Genomic DNA, 26,742 nt, shown 5'->3' on the forward strand with positions numbered 1-26,742 from the left:
TCTCTTCTTATGCCAGGGAGGGTGACTTTTGCAGGGATACAAGGAAAGACTCAAACATTTAACAGAGAAATGATACTTGTTTAGTAACCTGTCATTTCTCATTTATTTTATAACAAAAAATTGCAATACTTTCATTTACGCAGGCACTTACATTTACTTTAAAATGAAGTACCAAATGTTGCTGGAAATATCAAATTTCACACACATCTACCTTCTAGACTAATTGGCACAGTACCTATCAGACCGTGATTCATTAGAGCATTAAACTGAATTTTCCATTATCAAAATCTATGATTTGGGAGGATGCTATAGATTAGTTCATAAACTATAATTTCTCCACCAATGTAGCAATAATGGGTAGCAGCACTCCTAAATCAAACTGTTTGTTGTAAAAGAAAGGCTTTTGCCAGTCCTCTGGAAAGGCCTTACACTAAGAAATTAATGAGGCAGATTGATAAAAGCCATAAAAAACATCCATGTATTTCCTCAGCAGCATGAAAAGTATTTCAAGAGGGATTATTTGCACTGGTTAAAAGAAATAGCAATGATAACAGTTATTTGTGATTATACTTTTAAACAGAAAAATTCACTTTCACCATGTCTTCTTAGTTTTCATGCATCATTTATTTTGCTGGAGAATACAGTCTCATGCTGGATGAAAGGCATTTAGGCACAGAGAAATGTCACAGGATGAATTGTAGCCAGTGGCTGCACGGAATTCAACTCATGCTCAACCTCACAAACATCCTTTGAAGCTCACTTGGCCTCTTCATGGTCTTGTGAGTAAAACTGGTCAATGGCACATGAGAGAGACCAGGACAGGGACACAGCACAAAGTCTTGAGAAAGCCAATGCTAGAAGCAGCACCTCACACTGGCTCAGCAGTTATGTTCTCCATGGCCACCTGGAACACTTCTCCTTGGTGCACTTTTCCTTGTGCTGACCTTTTTCCTTCTCACCTCCCTGCTGTCTGCTAGGCAGCAAAAGGAACTGACTGTTGTGCCTTTGGTGTACATCAGAGCATGTAGGCTGGAACAATTTCCAGCCTCTTTTGATCTTATCTAGCAGGACAGGGCTATGTAGCACATTTTCCATGAAGGCAGATTCTTAAGAAAACCAGAAGTGAGGAGTGCCTAACATGCTTCTACCTCACCACAATGGAGGTTGTTTTTCTGTGGCTCAGCTACAAGAACCAAGAAATCACAAGTAAACCCCATACACCACATGGAATAAGCAGAGTAAATGTAAATGTCTCTCTTGTGGTTGCCATGAGATTTGTGAAGCAGGCTTGGATGTGAAAATGTGAAGAAACAAAGCACCTATAATTTGTTGCAGTTGGGGAAGAAAAAGTCTCATGCACTTAAGCCAATCACATTTTGAGGGTTTTGGTCTTGAAACTTGATTCACACTTCATGCAGATTTGCAGTTGGCAGCCACAGAATGCTTGCACTGAAGGGAAGGCCCTGCGATACAACCCATTTAAAAGAGAGCTCCTTTTCATGCTAAAAGCGTTACTGAATTCAAAGCCCTTCTGGAACTGGCAGAGTTGCACAAACCCCTTTTTAAAAATCTCAAGTGCACAGCCATGATTAACTTTTCATAGCTGGATATAAAGGAAGAGAAAATAATGAAGAAACCCTGTAGTCAGGTATGCCTTGTAGGAAGGTCCATACAGCACAGAGTTCACAGCTTCAAAAAGTGTAACTTTATTGTCACAGAAAACCTCACTGGATGTCTCCTTCAGTCACATCCTCTGCATACAGTGCATGACAGTGATGGTCTCTGCCCACAGCTATGGTGAGGATGGTGGTATTTAATTTCCTAGAGCCTAACTAATTAGCCAGTCCTAAGAACATAACCCTCATCCACCCTGCAGAACATTAAATGTGTCTGGGGCCACCACTTGGCATTAATTGCTTTGAGCAGAGGCTACAGAGAGCCTATGAGACAATTTTAAATATTTACAAGAAATTATGACTGAAGAAAGCTTTAAAATAGCTGCTAAAAAGGAATTGCCATCCACCCCATCATTAACATGTAGAGATCCAGTAAGCAAACAAAGTTTCTAAATTGTTTTCCAGAGTTCCTGGTACTTAGGACTCATTAAGAAGTTCTCTCTTCTCAGAAGAGAAGCAGCTCTTTCCAATTGCAATAACTGAACTCTTTTCTAAGGATCAAGAAAACCCTGGAATTTTTGAATTCCAAAACCAGCAAAAATAAGAGAAAGAAATACCTCTTTCCAGGTAAAAGGGATTAATTGCTTTCTATGGTTTTGTTACCTAGTTTAGAATTCTGCATCATTCAAGGAACAACAAGAACATTCTGTATTTTACCATGCCATATACACCTGAAACCATAGGCTGGGCTTCTTAGGCTATTGCATTCCTCAGCTTTACCAACTCACAGACACAAAACCAAAAAGTATTCTCTTTTGTGTATTTCTAAGTATCAGCTTTCTCAGTATTTGCTCAGGAAGGCATTTTCTTTGGCTCCTTGTGACACAAAAACAGACATATTTTTCACTCCATGCTATACTGAACACTAAAATTTTTTACAATTGTTCTCCTTCATGCAAATGACAGTGCTTATTAACTGCTTCATTAGTTTAAAAAGTGGTTTCAGTTCAGAGTTTCTCATCTGTAACCATCCTGTCTATTTCAAAAGCTAAGTTTTTAGAAGATAACAAATAAAACACTTCTGCCTTTGCTTAACTTAAAAGGTTTCTTCTGGTCTGTCCCTTAAGTCATCCAGGAGTGTACCTGATCTTCAGAGCAAAGGTTGATGCTCTTACTGTACCTCTTGTTCATCTCTGAAAGGATAAAAACCAGCAGTTAATTGAACACGTATATGGTATGAAAGCCACCCAGCAAGAACACGTTTTCATAGGAGCAGGACTTATTTACCTTCTTAGCAAGTCTGCTAAGGCTGTGAAACAAGGCATGCTAGGAAGGCAAGCCAGGCAAGCTGAGTACAACCTCACAATCACAAAGGAGCCTTGCTAATCACCACAGCAGGAGTACAGACACCCCAGCATGCCTTCCTACATTCTCTGAGCTCAATACCTCCCCCTGGGCAAGGGAGGTGCTTGCCTAATTCTCCTTCTTGAAAGCAGCATAGCATCTGTTAAAGAAATCCTTCCTCCCTCAGTGCAGATTAAACCCATTACATTAATTTACAGTTTGGTGATAGCTCCCATCATGTTATTCCTGCCAAATTTGGTGCTACTTTCTTAGACACAGACAGATTCTCAACCTCTTGCTAAATGGGGGATAAGAAAACATACTTTTCTATATGCCTGGACTAATAGGCCCAGCCACAGCTGATAAACAGCTATCAGTTTCAGTATCTAACACAATTATTGCAAAACATGGGAATGAGTCCATACCATGAGCTTAAATACACACTTCTCAATCTCCTTTCACACCATTGTTGTGGGGTGATTTTATGATGATACTTGATTCCCTAATCATCTGCTTTATGCCCAGAAATGTCTGTGGTATCTTTAGGATGAACCAAAGCCTGGACCTGGGAACACCAGGCACAGGCTCTGTTCAGTCTCTGTCTCTCCAGTGTGCTCTGGACAGCATGGATAGGGGATGCTGCATTGTTCCTTTTGTTGGATTAGGGTTTTTTTGCTAGCTTGAAGCAAGAAGTTTTTTCCCTTCCTTTCCCCTAGCCTGGAGGATGTACTGGAAATCCTCTTGGTGACTTTTTGGGGTTTTGTTCCCTTGAACAGTTTTCAGCTTGGTTTGTTTTTTATTTTCAGCCCATCTGGGGAGCCCAGCAGGACCGCCCGGAACCTGTGACCTTAGAGGAGCTGAACCAACACGAGAAAGGACATTAAACTCCACCAACAATGGCTGCTGTGAGGAGGAGACCCATGCCAGAAATTCAAGAGGTTTCCCATCTGCTCTGCTCCAGGCTGCTACATGAACTCCTCTTCCCCTTCCTGGAAACAAAACAGACCAGCTGCCATTTTGTTTTCCAGGCCATGTTGTCAGCCCATGTATTTTTTTCTTCCCAGGGCATTTTTGAGTGGGTTTTTTTTTGGGGTTTTTGTTGTTGTTGTTGTTGTTGTTGTTGTTGTTTTGTGTGTGGGGTTTTTTTTTGTTGTTGTTGTTTTTGTTTTTGTTTTGTTTTGTTTTGTTTTCTGCTGTGGGTGTGTGGGTGGGTGTACGGGAAGTTTCCAAGAGTTCATATCTAGCATTTATTCCAGCCTTTTCTGTGCCTTGCAGGCACCCACCACACACACTTTTTTGCTAATAAACAGCTATCTTTTGTTCACTTACACCCACTGGTATCAATTATCAATTTACTCTCATTGGCAGAAGAAAAGGGAGTTATTGAAGCCTTTTTCTCTTTAGAGGAAACACTCATTCCAGGGTGTTTTCTCCTGAAATTTGTCTCTAAAATCGAGACAACCACCAACTCTAAATTGGTGAGAATGTTTTTAGGTAAAGGGTGCTGTAAACTGGATTGCAGCAGCTGAAGACCTGTGAAGGAAATCCTGAGTTACTTGTTAGTAAAACTGTATCCAAATCCCCAGTGACTGGTGCATGAAATGATACATGTGTATTCTGCACATTACACACACACAAAAAAAAAAATTGTTAAAAGAGCAGTAAAGCTACAGAATTTAGGATTAGGAAACCCTAGCTTCAAAAGTACTTGGCACTTCTGAAGAAAAAGTAGTTCATGAGGGCTGATCTCAGTGTTGTCTTTATCATTTGAGCTCTGTTAAATCAGCCAGATGGAGTGGCTTTCTCCTCGATACCAAACCAATAACAAACATGAAGTCTGAAGCTGTAAGCATCAATATTAGTTGAACAGAGATGCTTTAAAATACTATTAGAAGTATTTAATACCATAACACAGGATGCCATTCATTTTGATTCTGACACTATAGAAAGTACAGAAGTATAATTTCATCCTAATACAACTATAATGCTTATTACACATCAAGGCAGTAGTCCTTTTCTGGGAGATAATGCCTAATTTGTACAGCCCTGTTTCATGCAATGCTTTCAACTTTCAGCAACACCTTAAGTATATTAATGTCTGCCATGTTCAGCCAGTGCCTTTATGTGCCTTTTATATTCACACATTACTGTTTTATGTTGCTGAAAAATCAAGTGCATTTTTAATGATCTGCAGCTGATTTACATAGGACAAAACCCACCAAGAGACAAAATTCACTGAAAATTTGAATTCTTCAAATTGAGAGCTTTTACCCTGTGCCTCATGCTAACGTAAACACAAACTGATGAACACCTGAGTAGCTGAAGCTTCCTTCTTTGGTATCAGACATAACAAATTCTTCCCACAGAGAAAACCAGGCCTTCAATGTGTAACTTCTATCTTCACTGGGAGTGCTCCCTGAAACTGCTGCTCTTCTTCAGCTTTTGTAGAAGTGATTTTGAAATACTCTATTGAGCAACTCATACAGTCAAGCTCCAAACTGCCACTGCTGCATGCTGAAAATTGCTGACAGCTATCTAACAAACAAAGATATCCCTGCACAGGCTTCAGGACAGCACCCAAGATTAGCAACCTTTTAAAAACATGTTAGTTTGAGGTTTCATGTTGGATAACACACAGACAACAAAATCCATTCCATGGTGAGATATCACCTGCCAACATCACCTTCAGACCTGCCCAGTCTCATTATCAGCTCACGAGACTCTCACACTTGACTCCCATGTGCCTCTTTCTGCTGATTCCCAGCTAATGCTGGACCTCACACACAGGCCTTGGAGGGTTGTGGGATCTCCCTGGTGCTCCTTGGCACAGGCTGAAGGAGATGGCTCTCCCTCCAGCTGGGTGCCTATATGTTCCACGTGGTCAGAGAGTGAGAGCACTATTGCGATGCTCTGCCAGGATCAGGAGGAATGAGAGCTGGTCACCAGGGGCCCATGACCACTTGAAGACACGACCATTCGCTGCTGCTTGTCTCTGTCACATCATCTCATGCCCACATGACTGACATCGTGTGACCCCATGCAAAGGCACACTAAGGAGAGTCACGTATCAAGGGAGAAGTAAGCTGAGAGCTCTGCATCTTATTCCAGCTCTCCCTGCACTATAATGCCAACACAAAAAAGTTGGATGAAGAACATGGAGGTCCCCTGATGGGCACCCATGCTAAATTGGCACTGTATTCTTCTTGAAAAAAGACAGCACAACAGCTTTAAATAACTCAGAAACCAAACCTCTAGGCTATTCATATCATGAATGTTGGACATGAACAGTTGGACTCACTCTTTGCAACACAGACTGAAAGTCTAAAAAGGAAATAAAGTGCTTTGTGAGAGGGGCCAGTGCTGCCCGTCGCTGTGTTTTCAAAACCTCTAAACAGATCCTGCAGCTTGGCTTTACAGACAGTATCACCACCACATGTGGCAAAAGAGAGGAGCACAGGTGACCATGTCTGTTTGAGCAGGAGCTTCCCTTACCCACATACAGAGACAGAAATCACCCCCAGGGCTGTGACACGGTGGCAACAACTGTCAGGGAGCTGCTCAGAATGGCTGATCATTCAAGAAGAACATATCTATAAGCAGATCTTCCACTTCAGATTTGTACCTTAGATAGCAAACATCATTCAAAGGCAAGCACATGACAAAAAAGCTCTGAGAAAAATTAGGACAATTGCATCCAAGGGCTACATTAACTGTTAATTTTTCACATTAAGTTGTCTGTTATCAAAATACAATCTAACATGCCTATCCCTGGAGGAGAACACCCTTCCACAGCAACAGATGCTGCTGCAGACATAATAGGACTAATGATATCCCAGCTCAGGAATACACATGGAAAGTTGCAGGTAAATTATTTGACAGGAAAAAAAAGCATACAATGAGACTTATTTTGCTCAACTCCTTTAAAAGTTCTTTTACTTTGCAGTGGGAATGAAAGACTGCAAAAATTATCTTTTCTTAGAAACAGATAATTCTTTTTATATGGCTGTTCTTACCTGAATATACTTGTACAGTCTTCATGTCTGGAGAATACATGTTTCTCAGATGAACATTAAGTTTGACAAACACCAACCAAATTTTCATTTCAACTTGCCTTACCCCCAGAGCTTTGAACACTTTTCCTCCAGGTAACCTACAATTCCTTTATTTTCTAACTTGGTATCTAGCAAGGCCATATGCATTTTTTTCAGCAAGATAATGCTTTAAATTACACTCACTGTAGTAAACATTGTTAGACATTGTTCACAGCAAAGCAGACACTGAAGGTAATCCTTTCTAGCTGTAGCAATGACTTACTAACACTGGAAATAATGAAAAAACAAAATGGGTGACTGAAGAGAGACTGCTCAACCAAACTAATTCATAGCAAAGCCCAAAGGCCTCAGGTCAGGGCTGTACACACTGCAGGGGAGCTCTCTGGCTGTTATGCTGACAACAGTTCTAATACTGGAGGAGTGGATATTGTTACTTCTGAGTAGGTTTATCTAGTGTTTATCACAGAGTAACAGAGATCTGTGCAGTTTGGAGTGTCAAAGGAAAAAGTCTGCCACTAACTCAGCAGGGGAGAACAATTTACACCAATAACCTCGGGCAAACCATATCCTCTCCTGAGGTTACACCAGAGTTCAGGAAGGAGGGGCAGGCCATGTATTGGTATGGGAGATGACCATAACAAAGAGAAAGCATCCCCATGAAGGGCAGAAAACAAGAATTAGAGATTTCAGCCTGCGACTATGACTCCAGAAGGAACAGAGTTGCAGAGACCTCTCTGTAAAGACCCATTACACTGTTGCAAGAAAAGCACAATCCTAAACTGGAAACAGCATCTGTAAGGAGCAACAATGTAATTGTACACTTGCAGGGTCTGCTTCTACTCTGTTTTCTGCAAGCACATTAAAAAGGAAAAAGGGTGTTCTTAATGTCCCATTTTTGTACCCACCCTTCTTCCCCAAAGAATGTCAAATGTCAATCTGATTGCCACTGTCTGTTTAAGGTATTTCCTGCTCCCAGAAACAGATCCTTGAAGCCTGGACAAAGTTCACTCTTCTGTGGCTTAGGACAAGATTTACCACCTCTCAGCTCCGTTACAGTGCATAGGTGCATATGTGATGGGATATGTCCTGTCAGATTTTCTTGCTACAACAAAGCTGCCAAGACTGTAAATAGGCTGACCTGGCATCCCTGGGAATGCAAATCTCCCTGTCAGCCTCCTGCTTGCTAACAGACCTATGACCAAGGTGTTTGGCTTCCCCAGGAGCCTACACCAGCTTAAGGAAGGCACTTTCCAGGAGGCTGTACCTGACAGGACCTCATAAACATAGCCAAATTTTACCTCTAGGCATCCAAGTTCAGTAATTCCCAACAATCTCCTTTTTACTTCTACCCTCTCAACTGCTCCTGCATGGTTCCCTCCTGCCTACTCTGACAGAATAATATAAGATCAGACTCCCAAATGAAAAAACAGGACAAGTTTCCAGGCTGCAACCGGTTTTGTAATGCAGATGCTTCTGTCTGCACATACAGACAGCTCTGTGCATTGCCGACGCGTCACACACCGAAAACACCGTCCCTGGTCCAAAGGCATTGCTGCTTTCAGACACTCCCATCCATAGGAATAGCTGCTCCCCTAGTGCCATCTCCCGGCTTAAGGTGTAGGAACACTGTAGCTGAAAATACTTTTTATAGATGTTAAAAAACTTTACAACAGGTTTAGACTATGGATCAATATAAAAAAACCCACCCAAACCACATGCATTCTTTCAACAGATTTTGTACAATTCACTCCCAATAAAGTATCAGCTTAAAATGATGAAGTTTTGAAAAATATCTTCTGGTCCAATCTACTTGCACTTTGAGCCTTTTCAGCATTTGTTTTATTTCTCAACAAACATCAAGGTTCAAAACTTCCTTTTTGCTGGAATTTTTTGTGTCATCTTATGACTCCAGAGGGTAATTCCTGAAAGCCACACAGGAAGTGAGGGAAGTATGCAAAACCCCAGTTATGAGAATTGTATGTCATTTTAACCCCATATTTAATGATGATTGGTAACACATACTTTCTAGATATCAGATCTAGTTATCAGATCTCTATGCACATCTAGTTATATTTTGTAGGTCAGGGTATTGTAGGTAAAATAAACTGATAGGAGCTCCTTTCTTGGAGAAAGATGCCTATTTACAGCTCAAAACACTCCCAAATTGGCTGACTGGGGAGAGTATCCTCTGTCAGCACTGTGCCCCCTGCAGCAGGGTGACCTCAGGAGCCAAAGGGATGAAGAACTATGAGCAGACTATTAAATCTTTATCCTTCTCCCCACGGACAGTGGTTTGCTCTTCCGTACAGAAATGCCTGCTCTGATATGAAGTGCCCCCCTCCAAAGATGTGAACAACTATTTGTATATTTTTTTTAGTTGTTAATTAGAACAGTTATGAGCATTGCAGTAACTGGAGGAAAGGTAATTGTGGCAGTGGGAGATTGTGACCGCTGGCTCATTGACCACCTACTCAAAATAGACTCCAGACTCAAACGGAGGGAAGAACTGCACATGAGGACTAATTTGCATGAGAATGAGAGAAATAACTAGCAAGCAGGGGGTTGAGTACTAATCAGTAAAGAGGTTATGCAATAAAATGTATGCCTTTGTCTGTTAAAGTCTGTAAGTAGTGTAAAGCTTTGATGAATGGGGAGCTAGACTTTTATGGGTTACCACCTAGCTCCTTACTTTACACAAACTAGAATTAAAAAAAGCCAGAAATACTTTGCTTCAGTGTGTGATTGGTGCTGTGCGATGGGTAACATTCAGAACAACAGTTCCAGTTTTGGAAAGCCCCTACACACGATAATGGTAAACCATCTAATTTAGAGAACCAGCACTCAAAAAAGAAAAAAAAAACACCAAAAAAAAAAAAAAAAAAAAAAAAAAAAAAAAAACCAAAAAAAAACCCCAAAACACAAACACACAAAAAAAACCCCACAAACAAAAACCCCACACCAAAACAAACAACCCCCAAACCAAAAGAAACAAACAACCCCCCCCCCCCCAAAAAAAAAAATTGAAAAACAAAACCCCACACAGAAAACGTGCTAAATTATTTTGGTGGGCAGGTTCTGCCAATCAAAACCCGCTGACAGCAGGACCGGGCCGGCTAAGGCAGAATGGCGAAAAGGCCCAGTGAGGGGCAGCCCTGAGGGGCGGGGGCTCAGCTTCCCGCCATGCCGCCCCGGGGGGGGACAGCCCCATTCCTGAGGGCTCTGAAGGAGGAGGATGGAGCCGTGGCATGGAGGGTCGTCCCTCACGCCGGGTGCCATCACACGAGCCGCCTTCAGTGCACAACCCCTTCGTCCGGCTTTGCCCCCGCTCCCCTCCATGACGTGATTGCAAAGCTACATTAGAAAAATACTAATTACACTGATGTTGCACGGTACTCCCGCCTCCAGCCCGGAAGAGATTTCCAGCCGTAGGTAGGCGGGCGCAGGGATAACTCACGGGGCTCCAGCGGCGGTGCCGCCCTGTCCTGTCCCGCCCTGTCCCGTAAGATGGCGACGCGGCTGCTCCGCCTGCGCGGCCTCCTGAGGGCCGCCGGCTGCCGGCCCTTCTCCGCCCAGCCCAGGTGAGCGGCACCGGCCGTGGTGGGCAGCGCTGGGGCGGACGGCACCGAGCCGTGAGGGGCCGAGCGCCCCTGAGCTTGGCTTCCCTAAAGACCGGGGTGAATGTCTTTGCCCGGCTGCTCGGGGCTGTGTGTGTGTGCTGTCCGTTCTGTGTGGATGTGTGTTTGGAGGCTGTGGGTGCGTGTAACGGGAGTATTACAGGCGCTCAGCGTGTGTGGGGAGCCGTGCCCCCATGGCAGGAGGCAGCTGGGGCTGGGCAAGCCCCGGGAGCCCCGGCACATCCATCCCCGCGATTTCCCGACCTTTGCTCCACTTCCCGGGAGCAGCGGGTCCCGTGCTGGCAGCAGGTGACAGCCGGGCGCGACCTTGCCCGGGCACCGCGTTCCCCCGTGGCAGGAGTGGGATCACACCTCCCCAGACCTTCGAGTTGTCTTTCCCAGTATAAGGGAGCAGCCAGGCCTTTCCCTGTGTGACATATAGGGTGTGAGCCACAATTAAGCAAAAGGTTGGGCTTAAATAAAACTCAACATCGTCTTAAACAGCTTTGAAAATAAGGGGGAGGTTTTGAGGGAGTCACTGTGTGTCTAGCTTTGAGGGTGCAAAATACTCAACAAGCAAGTTCCTGTATCCTATTTTTTCCAAATATTATTAGAAGTAAGTAGAGTCTGTGTTTTAGGGGGATTATTGCACTGACAGAGCCTGAGTAACTTAATGTGGTAGTAAATACTTTCATCTCTGTAGCAGAGGCTCAGCTGAGTTCTGTAGAACTACACACAGCTGATGTGCAGAGGAACTGAGAGACTAACCAAATAGTTTGAGAAAGGAAAAGTGAATGCCTTTTCCATGTACTCAGCTCTGTACTTAAAGCTTCTGATGTTTCATGGCAATACAACAAAAGCAAGTCAAAGAATCCAATGCACAAATATGAGAAGTGAATTTTCATTTCAGCTGTAGTGTGTCATCCTTGATGTTCCAAGCCCCTACAAAAGTGTTACAGCCCCTTCTTTCTTATTTCATAATTAGGCTTTCCTTTTGTGGTTTCTACTACTGACATTTACCACTGTTTCAGTTTTTATTTTTTGTTGAAGTATTATTTTGTTTTCATTAGGGTAATTTTATTCTTTTACTTATATATGTACTATTATTGTTTTTAATTTATTTGAAGTGTTAAGAACAAACCAGCCTTGCTTTACCTCCATTAATAGTCCAGTGGAGTGCAGTGTATGTTAGTTCTTTGTGTTTATCATGGGTATCCTTTACACCTAATGGTGTGCCAGAGTTGGGATGTGAACTGTATATAGTAACATGGGAGTTTCCTTCATTTTAAAAGGGTTATGCAAATAGGGGGCCCGTGTCCTAACAGATGCATGAATTTGTCTTTTTTCAGTCCTCTGCAAACAGAACAGCATGGCACAAAGCGCCTGGAACCATCTTCTGCTAAAACTTTGACTGACATAGGCACTCGGAGGATCTTCTCATCAGACCATGATATCTTCAGGGAGAGTGCCAGGAAATTCTTTCAGGAAGAAGTGCTGCCTTTTCATGCAGAGTAAGATAACCTCCTAAACATTTTGCTTTGCCAGTATTCCATTTTTCCCCAAAATGCTTTCTGCAGTGTTACTCCCGATACAATAGGATATAAAAGTTTCATGTTAAAGTTTTCATGTACAAGCTTTCTATTTCAAATTTACCAAATTAAAACAAACCTCTGAAAGTCGTGTGAAGGAAAATCACACGTAATCAAAACTGAATGCATCCTTTGAGCTCCAGTGTAGGCAATCTGGCATCCTTAGGCCCATGAGCAGACGAATGCAGTTTGCAGAGTTGCAGCAAAGTTTCCCTGCCTCTAGGATTAACTAACACAAACGTTTTTGGGGTAGAGTTGGGGGGCAGCTCAGTTCCCACACTATTGGGAAATAGTCACTGAAAAAGGCGTTGATGATGTGTCACTGTCCCTCTTGCAGTAGATTTTGTAGCTATGTGCAAGTACCTATAGCATAGTGAGGTGAATTATGCATTACCGAGAAACTTGCACAAAACATCTTTGTTTGAATTTCTTTAATTTTTGTTCCTGTGGAAATATGTGCGTTTTCTGTACAGTAGAAGTGTTGCAATTCTACTGAACTAGAGCTGGAGGGTGGTTTTAGCCTTTATTTTAGTCACATCCAATCACATTATAGTGGTGAAACGGGAAAAAATTAACTCAGGGTATGGTTTTGAATCAAAAGTGTCAAGCTGTAGTATTGTCTTAAGCAATTTTTAGTTTACTTGAAGTGAAAACAGCAAGGGATAGAGAAGGGCTTATTCTGAAATTGCCCTGCTAGATGAGGGGATCCTGTCACAGCTCAAGTGTGTATCCACAAACAGCTGAGGTGCCTCAGTTGTGTGGGTGGAACATCATGGCTCTGGGGCAGGAATGAGCTGCAGGAGGCTTACAGCAGGGTTGGTGACAGTTTGTTTTTTTTTTTAATCCTCAGACTACAACCTTTTAGTCATATGCTCTTCCACTGTATAGTCATATTCTGTCCATAAAACCAGATGTTTTCCCTCATTTTGTGTTGGAAGGACTTCCAGGGCAGTTTGTGGACGTGTATTGGCTCTGCTTGAGGTTGCTGAAGATCCTATTTGACATCTTGCTGACACCACAATTTCTTAGGGAGGCTGTATGAAGTTCAGCTTGTATTCTTGCATCACTTCAGTGGCCTATGAACCCCTCTGTTCTCACACCTTTCAAGTAAACAAAGAGGCCTCAGGCACGGAACATTAATTGTCTGGGCTGAGGTGAAGAGACAGATGTAGCATCAGTGAATGGAACTGTGGGTTATTGTGAGGAGGAGAAGCTTTGGTGCTGGGTGAAGTAGAGACAGGAATGTCCCTGAAAGTGGGGATCAGGGGGAAAGCAGGGATAGTAGAAAGAGACTTAAGATTTCCAGTGTAGGAGCAAAAGCTGGAAACAGCTTAAATACTGGAACAGCTTGCCCAGAGAAGCTGTGGCTGCCCCAGCACTGGGGGGAGGTCAAGGCCAGGTTGGATGGGGCTTGGAGCAACCTGGGCTGGTGAAAGGTGTCCCTGCCCATGGAAGGGAGTCAGAACTGGATGAGCTTTAAGGTCCCTTCCAATCCAAACCATCCTGTGATTCTATTATTCTGTTGTATATGTAGGATGAGATGCTTGATTGACTGCAGGTAAATAGCTATGGTATAGCTCTGCTGACCACAGGTGTGTCAGAGGAATGTCTCTGATATCATCTGTTAACCATATAATTTTTAAATTGTGGCATTAGAAAATAAAGGCGTTAAATAAAAGAAAACCTGGACCGTTAATGGCCACCCAACGTTCTACTGAGTTGGCAAACCCCATAAAGAGGCACTCATTTTCCAAGAGTAGGTGATTCCTGAATAGGTGTTAAAGTTTGCAAACTGTCAGCAGATAAGACTCAACTATCTATTTACACAAACTTGAAAGTACCTTAAAGCAGTAATTTACCAAGATACAGTACTGACTCACTGACTCATAAGAAGTGCACAGGGACAGATTTTTATACAAAACTGACTAATATGGTATCATTTGGTTCTGATAAAGCATTTTTCATTGGTAGAGTTGAAATCTTTGATGAAAGATACTGATGTGTTATACTCATTTTTTATGTGGGTAAATGAATGAATGTTAGGAGGATAAAGACCTGTAATTATCCAGATGGCTGGGGCTAAATTGCCTAAATCCCAGTCTGGTGTAAGAATCATAACAAGTCTTAATGAAATCTTGTCAGGTTACATATTGGAAGCAGGAGTTCAAACTTGTTTTGCAGTTGTTGTCCCTGCAATGCCAGTGTCATCTGTGGACTTGAAGATTGGAAACTGTGATTAAGCCACTGCTTCTTGGCTGTGACGTAAAGTTGTCTGTGTACCTTGACACTGTCTGCTGGTGTTCCAGTGTGAAACAGCAGCCATGACAGATAAACAGTAGCATGTGGGGGGTTCAGTGTGTGACCCTGGTTTTGTGTTCATTTCACAGGTGGGAGAAGGATGGCCAGGTGAGCAGGGAGCTCTGGGAAAAAGCTGGACAGCAGGGCTTGCTGGGTGTTGCTATTGCTGAGAAACATGGAGGCATCGGAGCGGATATTCTCTCTTCAGCCATCGTCTGGGAGGAGCAGTGAGTACTGCATGCTTCAGGAAGAATTTCAATGATCATATTGTTTGTGATGTATTTTTTTTCCATAAGTTATCCTTATTATGGACTACATTTGCTTATAGAAAATGATGTTATCTTTCCTATGGAAAGGATAGTTTACATATATGTAAATCCCTCCTGTTTTAAGTATTCTGGATCATTGTTTGAGTAACACTGGCATTGTAACTGGGGAAAGCTTTTTTTAGCCTGATAGGTTATGTGCCCATTTGGCTGTGAAATTAAATTCTATAAATAATGGTAAAAGATCTCTGAGACTTCTGTGTAGTGGGGTTTTCTTCATTATTGGCTCTGTGTTAAGGTGCAAGTTCAGTGTTCAAGTCTTTTTTTCTGAACTTTCCCCCCTCCCATTTTTTTCCAGGATGTATGTTAACTGTACAGGCCCAGGGTTCAGCCTTCATTCAGATATAGTCATGCCCTACATTGCAAACTATGGCTCTGAAGAACAGATTAAACACTTTATCCCCCAGATGGTTGCAGGCAAGTGCATTGGAGCTATTGCCATGACAGAACCTGGGGCTGGCAGGTAAGCCAAATACTAAAACAATGGTCTCAACGTTATTTGCTGTCTGTTGATTTGTCAGTGAAAAACATTCTGAGCCTCCTGATCAGTTACTTTACAGACTAGACTATCCTACATTATAGGTAAGACTTGAAAAACCTGTTATGGATTACTTTATTAGAGTTTTGTCATTTCAGGATAGTAGCTCAGAATCCATTTCTGTATTGTCCCACTGTGGGCAAACATGCTTTGTGTTTGCTTTTGCAGTCTGAGTTTATAGTTAGCAACTTGCTTGTCATGTGAACATACTTATTATATGAAGCATAGTCAGTGGGACATTACATATCTTGGTAAAGAAGGCTTGGCTTTACTATTAGCTTTTTCTGTAGAACAGAACGCCTTGTTTTTCTTTCCTCTGAATCCTTTCAGAGAAATGTCCCTCCTTGCCCAACACATATTTGGAGTAGACACTGCTGATCTGACCAGTTTCCAAAAGAGAGAGGGACATGTGAAGTGCAAAACCTGTTGGTCTGATGTTTCTACAAATGGCAGATGTTGCATGTTGTTGTGGTGGCTTTTCACAGAGCCACCTGATCAGGATTGAGCCTGTGAAGAGGATTGGTTTTATCTGGCATTTGTTGTCTGAGATGTACTGTGTAGTTGGATGCTGACCTGTTGATATCAGTGCTTGCATTAAACCACCTCCCACAAGCAGAGATGGGGAAATGGGACCTCATGCTCCTGTATGGTTGCATAGATTTATCATCCTTTTCCACACCCTGCTTGTGGTTTGTTACACTCAGCTATTTCACTATTCTTTCTCTGAGCCCATGTCTGGATGGTATAAAATCTACCTTATTTTGGACTGGATAGAATCCAAGATATAAATTGCAGCTTCTGGAACGTTTTTTTGAAGGACCTTTTGAATTTCGTTTTAGTGACTTGCAGGGAGTACGGACATATGCAAAAAAAGATGGAAGTGACTGGATTCTTAATGGGAGTAAGGTAAGTGCATGACATACATGCTGCTCATTGGCTTTAGGAACTGAATACATTTAGCTGAATGCAGCAGGATGTGCACTGCTCTCAGCATCTCCTCCCAATCATTTTACGTTTGGTTTGTTTTGGGGTTTTTTTGTGTGGGTTATGTTGTAGGTGGGGTGTTTTTTCCAGTTACTTTTTTTTTATAGGTCTTGAGATATGTCTGTTGCAGGCCTTTTACAAACTGATTTATGGGAGGGCTTGTATAGGTTGTTTTTTGTAGCTTTAAAATAAGCCTATTAAAAGGCTTATTTTCCCTTAAACTGTGAAGGAGAGGGGGGAAAATGTGCTGTGTACTATGAGCAGTATGGTTCTTAGTACTGATGTTTAACAGCGAAATATATATACTACTGCTGTGAAATCTTCTGTGGCTTGAGTAAAAACTTCTGTTGCTACAATGAAAGCTGTGGAATCTTTATTCAGGAGCTTGCTGGTTGTGTTAGAAAAAAACCAAAACAGCTTCCTCAGATGCTCCCACTGTGTTGGCAAGTTGTGGCAAAGCAGTTTTTTCATTACCATAATGAAAAATAAGAAGGCAGAAATAGTGTTGAAGTGGGAGTGTAGGTTCAACAGACTATTTTTTTGAAAGCTATGAAATGTCTTAATCTTATTTTGTACTGCTGCTGATAACACAGTACTGATAGAGACTTCTGGTCTTAGCAGAATTTCAGTGGTGAGAATGTGTGCAAGCAGATAGATGTGCATAAGTGCTAAAAAGGTGCCCATGCCACTCATTTGAAGCCACACAGGACAGAAAGCTTTCTTTTGCTGGACTTAAGATGGATCCATTTGACAGGCTCATGAGTTGTTCTGCAGGATAATAGTAAGCAGTTGTGACAAGAAGCTGTTGATAGGTTTGAGTGTTATGCCTAAATAATTTAATTTCTAGATAAGAGAACCTCTGTGTTTATTTAATATCTACATTTGATACTGTAGTCCTTCTTTATCATGAGACAGACAGAAGAAACAGATCTGTGCATTCTTTAACTTCACACTTCTGCCTCACACAGTACTTCTCAAATTAATGTCTGCCTTGTTCCTAAACCCTCAATATCAAAAGCTTGAAATTCTTCTGGACACTTGAACCTTGCCTTTCAGTTCACCTCTGAAAGTGTCAATGTAATTTTACTTTATGCTACTTGGTGATCTCTTCTAACCTCTATCCACCTTGCTTTATTCTAAATTACTTTTTTTACAGGTGTTCATCACTAATGGTTGGATGAGCGATGTAGTGATTGTGGTTGCGGTCACAGACCGGGAGGCCCGATCCCCTGCTCATGGCATCAGCCTTTTTCTGGTGGAAAACGGAACAAAAGGTTTCATCAAAGGACGCAAACTTAACAAAATTGGCCTGAAAGCTCAAGTGAGTTCATACAACCTCCAATGCAATAGATTTGGAGAAAATCTAAACCCACTTAATGCCTGGCAACTGCTAAATAAATGTAAGATGGAACTATGGTTCTGTTCTTGTTGTTAGACTTCTGAGCACAAACATGCAATGTAATGTATCCTGATTTTGCCTGTGGAAGTCTGAAGCATGTGATGTGCAAGGAGAGGCTGAGGAAGCTGGATGCATTTACTCCAAAGAAGTCTGGGAGAACAGGATCTTACTGATGTGTTTAGCTATAAAGATGGTGGGGCCTGAGCGTTCTTTGAGGAGGAGAGTGGCAAAGGAGACAAGTTATGTTAAGGAAAATTCTTAGTAGGTATTAGGAAAAAAAGGTCCACTAGGAAAGTGATTGGGTACTTGTACAGGGGCTGAGAGAGGTCCTGGAGCCTTCATCTTTCGAGCTTTGGAAAGTTTAACTAGACAAGGCCCTCAGCTGATTGTTTTTCTGGAGCTGCTCTGAGTAGGATGTCAGCTAGATGACTTCTGGAGGATCCTTCCAGGCTGAACCTGGGATTTCAAGTTAAAGTGCACAATAGCAAGAAAACAATAGGGAAAAATAAGTTATAATGGGATGAGAATGTCGGACTCTCAACTGTTGCATTTCAAATCCTCTTAGGACACAGCAGAGCTGTTTTTTGAAGATGTGCGGTTGCCAGCCAGTGCCTTGCTTGGAAAAGAGAACAAAGGCTTCTACTATCTGATGGCAGAGCTGCCTCAGGTAAAAGGAATGTGAGTGTTTGCTGTCTGCAGGAAGAATACAGAGACAGATTTTGTCATTAGTTGTGAAGTTCATGTATTGTGGTGAGCCACCTGGCTTACCAAAGTGGGATACCTTTGTAAAACCCCAAAACATTTCTATGGGTTAAGCCCACAGGAGATATAGTGACCAGATATTCTCAGGAGGTCAAAATTATACAAGTTTACTGGCAAAATATAGAAAATCAAGGAGCTTTGACAAAGGATGTAGTGCAGCATCCAATTAACATAAAACACTTGCCTTAGCATTAACTTAGTCTGTTTAACTTAGCAGCCTTTAAACCTGTCCGATGTTACGGTACCCAAAATGTTCCATGAAAAGAGAATTAGGAGAAGAAAGGGAGAAAGCTAGAAAGAAAAAATACAGAAAACCACACATGTAACTACCAATTCCTGAGTTCCAGTGATGATGAGGTGGAGACTCCAAGAGGCTGATAGGGTCAAGACAAGCTCCCCTTGTGGTCAGTCTTTTAAACCCCAGAGCCACCCTGGGCCTCCCCCCAGATGGGACCATGGTCACTTGGCCACTCAGGAGCTGGCGTAGGCAAGACTGGGGCACTGCCTCCAGTGTGCCACAACTGACAGACACTGCAAGGCTGGGCTGTGGTGTGCAGAGCAGGGTGCAGCTTGCCAGAACAGGGCCCAGCCTGCCCCCCTACCCCCACATATGCATCCCAAAATGTCTCGAGACATCAATCTTTTCTAGTCTCTGACAGTCTTGTGTGCAATGTTTTGTTGATATTGCCGATGTTTAACTGAAGCACACGGTGCTAGGTGTAGAATTCTTTGGGCATTGCTAAAAGTGTTGATATCCCACCAGCTCAAAGACAGAAAACTTAATCAGCAACCCAGCTGTTGAAAAACCTGAGGGTAGTGTATTAAAAAGAACATACCACAGATTTCTTGTGTACTTCTAGTATGGAAGCACTTTTCTTAGTAAATTAAGTATAGCTTGGACATCTTTGTTTCATTTGACATTCTCTTTCAAGAAACAAACATTGCTGTTCTAGCTCTTCTGCAAGTAGAAGCATATTAAAGTTACATGGAACTCTGTTCATATAACAAAGTAAAGATATTGTTTTGCTGCCAAAATACCTTGCTACTTTACAACTCAGCTTATGAAGTTTTGGAATTATTTCGGAGGACAAGGAGGCAATGTCATTTTCCAAAATGTGTCTGTGCTTTGTCACAGCTATGACATATTTGCCTCATTTGGTAGGGATCATATTTTTTAATTTTATACTGTGAGTAAATATGAAACCTGATCAAAGGAAGTCTTTTAATGCTTTAAATAGATGTCCCCATGAACAGGTTCAATGCAATGCATCAGACTGTTTCAATGTTGCCAGAAAAAAATTGTTCTGCATTTAGTTTTTGTTTTTCACTGTGCAATGAAGAAGGAAAAACAAGACATTTTTTGTAGGCTTTTCCCCCCCTAGAGATGTCCTATTGAAATTGTTAAATACAGTTGTTGTTTAAACTGAGCAGTGGAAGCCAATAATTAAGACAGAATCTGATGTGAATTTTTCAGTCAGTAAGATTCCTGTGGTCAATCTGTAGCTATTTTTTGAGTCATTGTGATGGAGCATTACGCCAGTAAAGACTTAAAAGTGAGCTTTAGACAGCAAGGCATTTGTCCAACTCATTAATTTCAGTAATGCAGTATGTCTGGTTTGATATTTTATGTGACTTCTGCTCCCACTCCCTTAATGAACAGCACTGAACATCTGTGTCCTAATTGTGCATCTGATGCGGAGAAATGTAGGACTAACTCAACTGGATTCTGTAATTTGTGTTTTCAAAAGGAAAGACTGCTAATTGCTGATATGGCTCTTGCTAGCTGTGAATTCATGTTTGAAGAAACAAGGAATTATGTGAGGCAAAGAAAAGCTTTTGGGAAGACAATTGCACATTTGCAGGTGAGTTAGACCTGAGCCGCTTGTGTACAGATTCTAGAGTGTGTTTGCTGTACAGCTTTGTTTGTGATTTAGTGACCAAATGAAAATTACTGGGCTGTTTTGAAAGGGTCATTATCAAAGCTTTCACTGTGGCTGTTTTTTGCCTCTGTGCCCATTGTTCATTTTTGAAATGCAAAAATAATAATTCTAAAGAAGCACCAGAAAAGCCTTCATGTATGTATTTTATTAAGTCTTAATGTATGTATTTATTATTTGGGTAGGTAACCTCCCAGCAGTGCTGCTTCTGAGAGGGAAATAGGTAGGCAGGAAGTGTTTTGGCTCCTTCTGCAGCTGAAGAACAATTCCCTTGTCCATCTGAGCCTTGCATTTTACTGCCAGAGGTCCTAATCACAGGGGCCATCACACCTGCCTGTATTTGGCTGTGCCTGAAACCCTGGGGGCAGCCTGTGCAGGTACTGTGTTCCTCTGCACACAGAGCACTGCAGAAAAATTATTCTGGAGGCTGCTGGAGGAGGGGGACTCCCAGCAGTGACCTTGCTGCCCGAGTGCTGTGGAGGTGCTTCATGAATGTTGTGATGAGACTCCTCAGCCAGCAGCAGTCTAGGTGTTTGTGTAAGTGCATGTAAAACTGTTGGGTCATGCTCTGTGGGCAGAGCTCACTCCTGATGGGGGTAGATAATTGAGTTTTGAGATGTTTGTGCCTACACTCTTTAGCTGCAGTCATAAAACAGATGTTGCTTTCCACAGGATTGCTATACTACATTTTTCCTGACAACGACATTAACTGTTAGGGCTGAAGGAGGCCGAGCTCCTGCATGTTTGGTTTATAGGATAGAACTGACTCACATGGGCTAAAGATGTTGGCTGCCTCTTTTTTTGATATACTTCTGAAATAATTACCAAAAAAACCCATTTCTATGTCTTGAGACTTTCTTTGTCAAACTCAAATCTTTAGTTGTGAAGAGCACCAGAGCTGAAACTTTTAGAGGCTGGAATGCTAGATATCCTTTGGGGGATTATGATCTTCATAGTTTTTAAAGTTAACCTTCAGGAGTCCATAATTCCAGATGGAATTTAGTATGCTCACTGTGCGACTGAAACACAAAAGAACTATATTTTAACTTGTTTAAATGTAGGTAGGGGATGCTTCCTATTTATTACTGTGCAGAGGTCTCCAAAATAATCTCCCTTTTTAGGCTAGGCCATCAGCAGGCGGACAATAAATTTCAAAAAGTATATTATTTTTGCCAAAATAATGAATTTCTGCATATCTCTTCAATTTTTTTTTTTTTTTGGTGATGACTTGAGTGTGCATATTATAAATAATCCTTTCCAATTAGAGCTCTGCCTTGGGCTAATTCATTTAGTCATGCCACATTACAGCGTTTGAAATGAGTTCTTTCCTTGTAGTAGTACACTGGCCCAGTGTATTTATTGTCAAGGGAAGCAAGATTTATTTTTTTATATATATTTCTAGAACTGAAATAAGAAGGAACTTTTATTAGTGGGTGATGTTTTTATCCCCTCCCTACCAGAATTACAAGATGATGGTCAAATGCCTGCCTGGTCTGGTTTTACATAACCTTATGATGAATTTTAGCTTTTCTATTTAAACCTCTTTTCCAATGTGACAGAACTCGGTGCTGAAAAACTTTGATATTTTAAAATTTCTTTTATTTCTTGATTCAGTCTCTTTGCATGTAGCTTAAACTCTGAAGAATACATAGAAAAAGCATTCAATAGATGGTGAAATGTTATTAATTGGGAAAGTTGATGCCTCTACAGAGTGAAAGGACATTTCCTCACCAGAGGGAGCCAAGAGTCACAGAGCACTCTGGGCCTTCTGCCACATGCTCTCTAGGAATTTGTTTTCCCTTTCTCTTGTGCTTTTTCTCTTAAATTTGTGTTTTGAGTTGACCTTGAGAAGTAAAGGGTAGTAATTTTGTCTAATAGGACTGGTGAATACATAATTGTCTGGAAAGTATGGTGTCTTCTGATGTAAAGAGCCGAAGTTTGAAATAGTGATTTCTAACAGCAGTCCTTTTGGAAAATGCTGTGTTTTCTATCTGAAGTATTAAACTGCACTGTACTCCTCTCCTCTCCCCTCTCTATCCACTTCCAAAACAAGACAGTACAGCACAAGTTGGCCGAAATAAAAACGCAGATTTGTGTGGGCCGAGCTTTTATGGACAACTGTTTGCAGCTGCATGCAGATAAACGCCTGGACTCTGCCACAGCCTCCATGGCAAAGTACTGGTATGTGCTTACAGTCAGCTGGGAGTGTTACTTGCATGATCTTAACTCTAATGATGTGGGCAACAAAAATCAGAGTTACACTGAAAACCAAGTTTGGTTAACCAGATCATTTCAAAATAAAGGCATACTTTTAAAATAGGCTTCCATTAATAACAAGATCATGGCTCTGCTTTAGCTTTAAGTAAAAGCAAGTACTCCATTGGTATTTAGACAAAAATTTGCATTTTATTGTTAGCAATTTGTTGTTGGATTTTTTTTTTGTTTTCTTTGTTGTTTTTTTAGTGGGGTATATGGCTTTGTTTTTTTTTTTTTTAAAGCAAAATTTGAATATTTGGAGCCAAATTTAAATATATTTGAAGCTCTATGATACTGTTTAGTTAATGTTACTTAAGAATAGCTGTTTGGCCTACCTAGTTTTCAAAGCAATCTGGTTTTGGGAAGAAATAGTTGGCTACAGGTGTTGCTGTAACTGAGACTGAAAAGTGCTTTCCTATATTGTCCAGAACTTCTTCTGCCTCACCCTGTGCTTGGTGGTGTTATATGTTAACTTAGTTTTACCAGAGCAAAACAACTGGAAATATCTAAGGTAGTGGTACATGAATTTATATAGTTATAGCTCATTGCAAAGATGGGAGAAAAAAAAAACCACGAGACACAAGCAAAGAAATTTATGGAAGATACACATGCTTACAGTTTTTAGGCTTTTCAAAATAAGTATAGAGGAAATGAGCAGAAATATTTACAAAGGAAGGAAGGGGTTTGAGTGCTATTCTTGGCAGTGATTACCTAGAAGTACCAGGTACAGAAGCAGAGGCATTCCATTTTGAGGAGGAGGAAAGAACTAATGCCAGCTGAGAAATGCAGACCCACTTCCTCAACAAATTTCCCTAAGCAAGGCTTTTGAAAATCCCTCACTTTCACAGCTGTTTACCATCATGATTTGTTGTGGATTTCCTCTTTCCCCACTGGTGTCCCTTTGACCCTTCCATAAGAGTCACTTAAATGAGCTAGAAAATCTTTGAATGTAGAATTGCTGTATTCCCTAATGTATTAGGAGATTCTCTCTAGTCTCCAATTTTCCTTCAAACTTTTTGTGTAGTCAATGACTTGAGTTAGAGCTTTGGAGGGTTTTAAAACCTGGTTTGTGCATCTCTTTTTTCATATCTGGAGAAGGTCTGTAGGGTTGTTTTGGTTTGGTTTTTCTTGTGGTGACAGGTTGTGGTACATACCTAAAAGAATTTGAGAATATACTTAGGAAAGACAATTGCAGTAACTCACAGCTGCAGAATTACAGTTGGTATAATAAACTGTAAGGATTTAAATGAAAGGAGGGGATGGTTTGGGGAAAAGGAGAAGCAATTGGATTTTCATTTTCATTTCTTCAGTTGCCTCCGAAAGCTGTATGATTAGAAAGTGGTTTTTTTCATGTCTTCTAACTACAGCTTGAGCTTCCAGTGCACTTAATTTTTATTTTTTGCTATTAAATCCATATTTTGTAGTCAACAAATGCTGTTGGAGAATTACAGTATGTTTAGAATTGAAAGCTATTGCAGAAAAGGCTATTGGGAAAGTTTATTGCAGAAAATAAATTATGCCCAGGTGATGGTTATGCTTAAAGAGTATCCCTGTGTTGCTAATGGTGGGGGGAAGCCTGGTTTATTGTTAATTTCTGACAACGCTGAGGGATTTGGCAACAAAAGACTGTATCAACTTGCTTCACAAATGAATTCTCTTGGCCTGTGAGAAAGGTAAACAAGCCTGTCTGTTTTGTAACCTTTCCTTCTCCGAAAGCTGTCCCATAAAGGGAACAAACCTTTAATGCATTGAATTGAGCAGTATTTATTTCTTACTGATCATGTTATGTTTTTGTCTTGTTAACGTATCTTTATCTTTTGCAACATAATGTCCTTCTAAAAGCAAATTTCCTTTTGGCCATTTAAGGTGTTCTGATCTCCAAAACAGCATAGCTACCCAGTGTGTACAAATGCACGGAGGATGGGGGTACATGTGGGAGTATCCAATTGCAAAGTAAGTGTAACATTTCACATTGTATGATGAAAGACTACCAGCAAAGTCAAGTGAGGCACTTCTTTTGCATCTGTGTGTTAGCTGTTTAGTGTTAGTAGTGATTTAGTGTTCCTTTTCTCATGTTTAACTGAAAGGGAATCTACTGTACAGATGTCTGTGGGAAGGCTTTGTTTTGATTCTCCAAAAAAAGCAAAATCTGTTCAGCAGTTATTGTCTGGGTGTTTTTGTTTTTTTTTTTCACAAAAAAGAGAAGTCGGTTTTTTAGAAGAAAATGTTAATTCAAAAAAAAATAAGCAAAATGATAAAGGTAGAAATGAGGGGAGCTAGTTTTATGTTTTATCTGAAATTAAATGCATATGGGTGAAGAAAAATATGTTGATCAGCTACCACTGAGTATCAAATCATCAATTCCAAGAGCATAACTGGCTACATTCAGCTTTTTTACACCTTTTAAAGTGAAAAAGTTAGGAGATTTATATGTAGAAAAAGTAATTTGCCATTCCCATTTTTTTTTCTGATGTTATGAATTTAGAGACATTTATGGGGCTTTTGTATATATCCTCATATATTATCTGTGAAGTTTGTGTACAGGCTATGTGACACACCAAGTAGAGATTTTGGTGCAGTTTTTAATAAATAAATCAAAGAGTTGGTAATCTGACAGAAATAGCAAACACAGGACTGCTGTGCAGCTGTGATAAGTAAGCTAATTTTTTTAACTGAGGAGGTTTAGATTTTATTTAATTTTTAAATATATTGAGTATGAAATGTTGCTTTAAAATAACTTGTTCCTCCATGTTTTCATTGAGTGTAATTTGTGAGTGATCTGTGCTGTCTTGTTAAAAGAAAGCCAGTTTGGGGTGTCCTTGAACTTGTCTGTGTGTACAGTAGTTCCTCACACAGGGTTTTATTATCTCTGTGGTCCAGTAATATGTAGATTTCCAGAGAATGCCAAATTCCTCCTGTGTGATGAAGCAGAATGAAGATGGAAAAGCTCTGTCATCATTCTGTGTGCTGTCACCAGGAGCAAGAATTGGGAGTGGAGTAGTAGCAGGAGTCTGGGTTTATAGGGCTTTTTCTTTGTTTAATTAGAGGCAATAGTGGAGACTTTACACTATAAACAAACAGGGAAGAGATGCTGACCCAGTTCCTGGTTTGGCACACAGCACCCTGGAAAGTTGTAATATTCTAGGTAGTTGAAGCCTCTTAGAAAATAAGAACTATTTTATCAATGGGAATAGTATACTTTGAGAAGAGGGATCTCTAAAGATAAAATGCTGTCTTTTTTATTGATTGTATGGGCATTCTGAGGTGTTGTTTGTAATATTTCCTTGTTTTGTTTTTCCCTCCCTCAGAGCTTTTGTGGATGCCCGTGTTCAGCCAATCTATGGCGGTACCAATGAAATAATGAAAGAACTTATTGCTAGAGACATTGTCAGTGACAAGTAGGGCAGATGCTTACTACTTTGCAGAGTCTTGCAGAATCCTTTTCTATGTTAATATATGGCATAAAATCAGACATCAGAATGTAAGTAAAATAAATATGCTGTATAATGTTCTTTAAAGGAAGTGACACTTAAAGCACATGATAGTAATAACAGTGGGCTCACATGCAGGATATCTAATATTTAATGAACTTAAAATTGAAATGTCTTTGTACAACACGGAGTAGTTCTCCGGGTGACAAGAGCTGTACACTTTTATCTCTGGAACATTGGGTAGCTTGGTCTTTCAGACTTGAACCGATTGTGATGAATCCAAACCTTGCTTTTCAGAATCAAATATTGACAGAAACCATATTTATAACAAAATTAAATATTGATGTAACTTTGAATTTGTATTTCCCCCTGAGAAGTAGAACTTGACACTTGCTGTTGTTGCTGTACACCTGCTCACTGTGCAGCAGCCACCTGCTGTGCAGCTGACCTCTATGTTTACATCTAACCCGGAATGCCTTATTTTAATTACCTTGGTCAAACAAACATAATAAAGCATTTCTATGCAATCTCACGCTTGTCTGCGGTTACTTCAAAGCCCGCGGGGAAACGGGGCTTCTCCCTCTGTGCCCGTTTTT

General features: G+C 40.9%; 1 protein-coding gene and 1 long non-coding RNA gene across 2 annotated transcripts in view; one reads left to right on the top strand and one right to left on the bottom strand.

The window, feature by feature from the left end:
• The window catches only part of LOC128790369 (uncharacterized), a 49,208-nt gene extending 38,751 nt beyond the window's left edge, over nt 1-10,457 (bottom strand). The window contains exon 1 of the long non-coding RNA XR_008431721.1: nt 10,388-10,457. This is a non-coding gene — a long non-coding RNA (uncharacterized LOC128790369). The remainder of the gene's footprint in view (nt 1-10,387) is intronic.
• On the top strand, nt 10,430-26,678 carry ACADL (acyl-CoA dehydrogenase long chain). The gene is made up of 11 exons (XM_053947003.1): nt 10,430-10,590; nt 11,976-12,137; nt 14,603-14,740; nt 15,138-15,302; nt 16,217-16,283; nt 17,518-17,682; nt 18,326-18,427; nt 20,271-20,384; nt 22,513-22,640; nt 24,582-24,668; nt 26,024-26,678. Exons 1-11 carry the CDS (start codon nt 10,517-10,519, stop codon nt 26,115-26,117), a joined length of 1,296 nt encoding a protein of 431 aa, XP_053802978.1. The 5' UTR covers nt 10,430-10,516; the 3' UTR covers nt 26,118-26,678.
• Nucleotides 26,679-26,742: the final 64 nt, after the last annotated feature.

Source organism: Vidua chalybeata, chromosome 7, assembly GCF_026979565.1.
Source record: "Vidua chalybeata isolate OUT-0048 chromosome 7, bVidCha1 merged haplotype, whole genome shotgun sequence".
NCBI classification, from domain to species: Eukaryota; Metazoa; Chordata; class Aves; order Passeriformes; family Viduidae; genus Vidua; species Vidua chalybeata.

Excerpts from the sequence above, each read along its gene's own strand:
- ACADL (XM_053947003.1), top strand. The coding sequence starts at position 10,517 with ATGGCGACGCGGCTGCTCCGCCTGCGCGGCCTCCTGAGGGCCGCCGGC. Across the intron at positions 18,428-20,270 it reads TGATGGCAGAGCTGCCTCAG|GAAAGACTGCTAATTGCTGA; the intron begins GTAAAAGGAATG and ends TGTTTTCAAAAG. Across the intron at positions 24,669-26,023 it reads TGGGAGTATCCAATTGCAAA|AGCTTTTGTGGATGCCCGTG; the intron begins GTAAGTGTAACA and ends TCCCTCCCTCAG.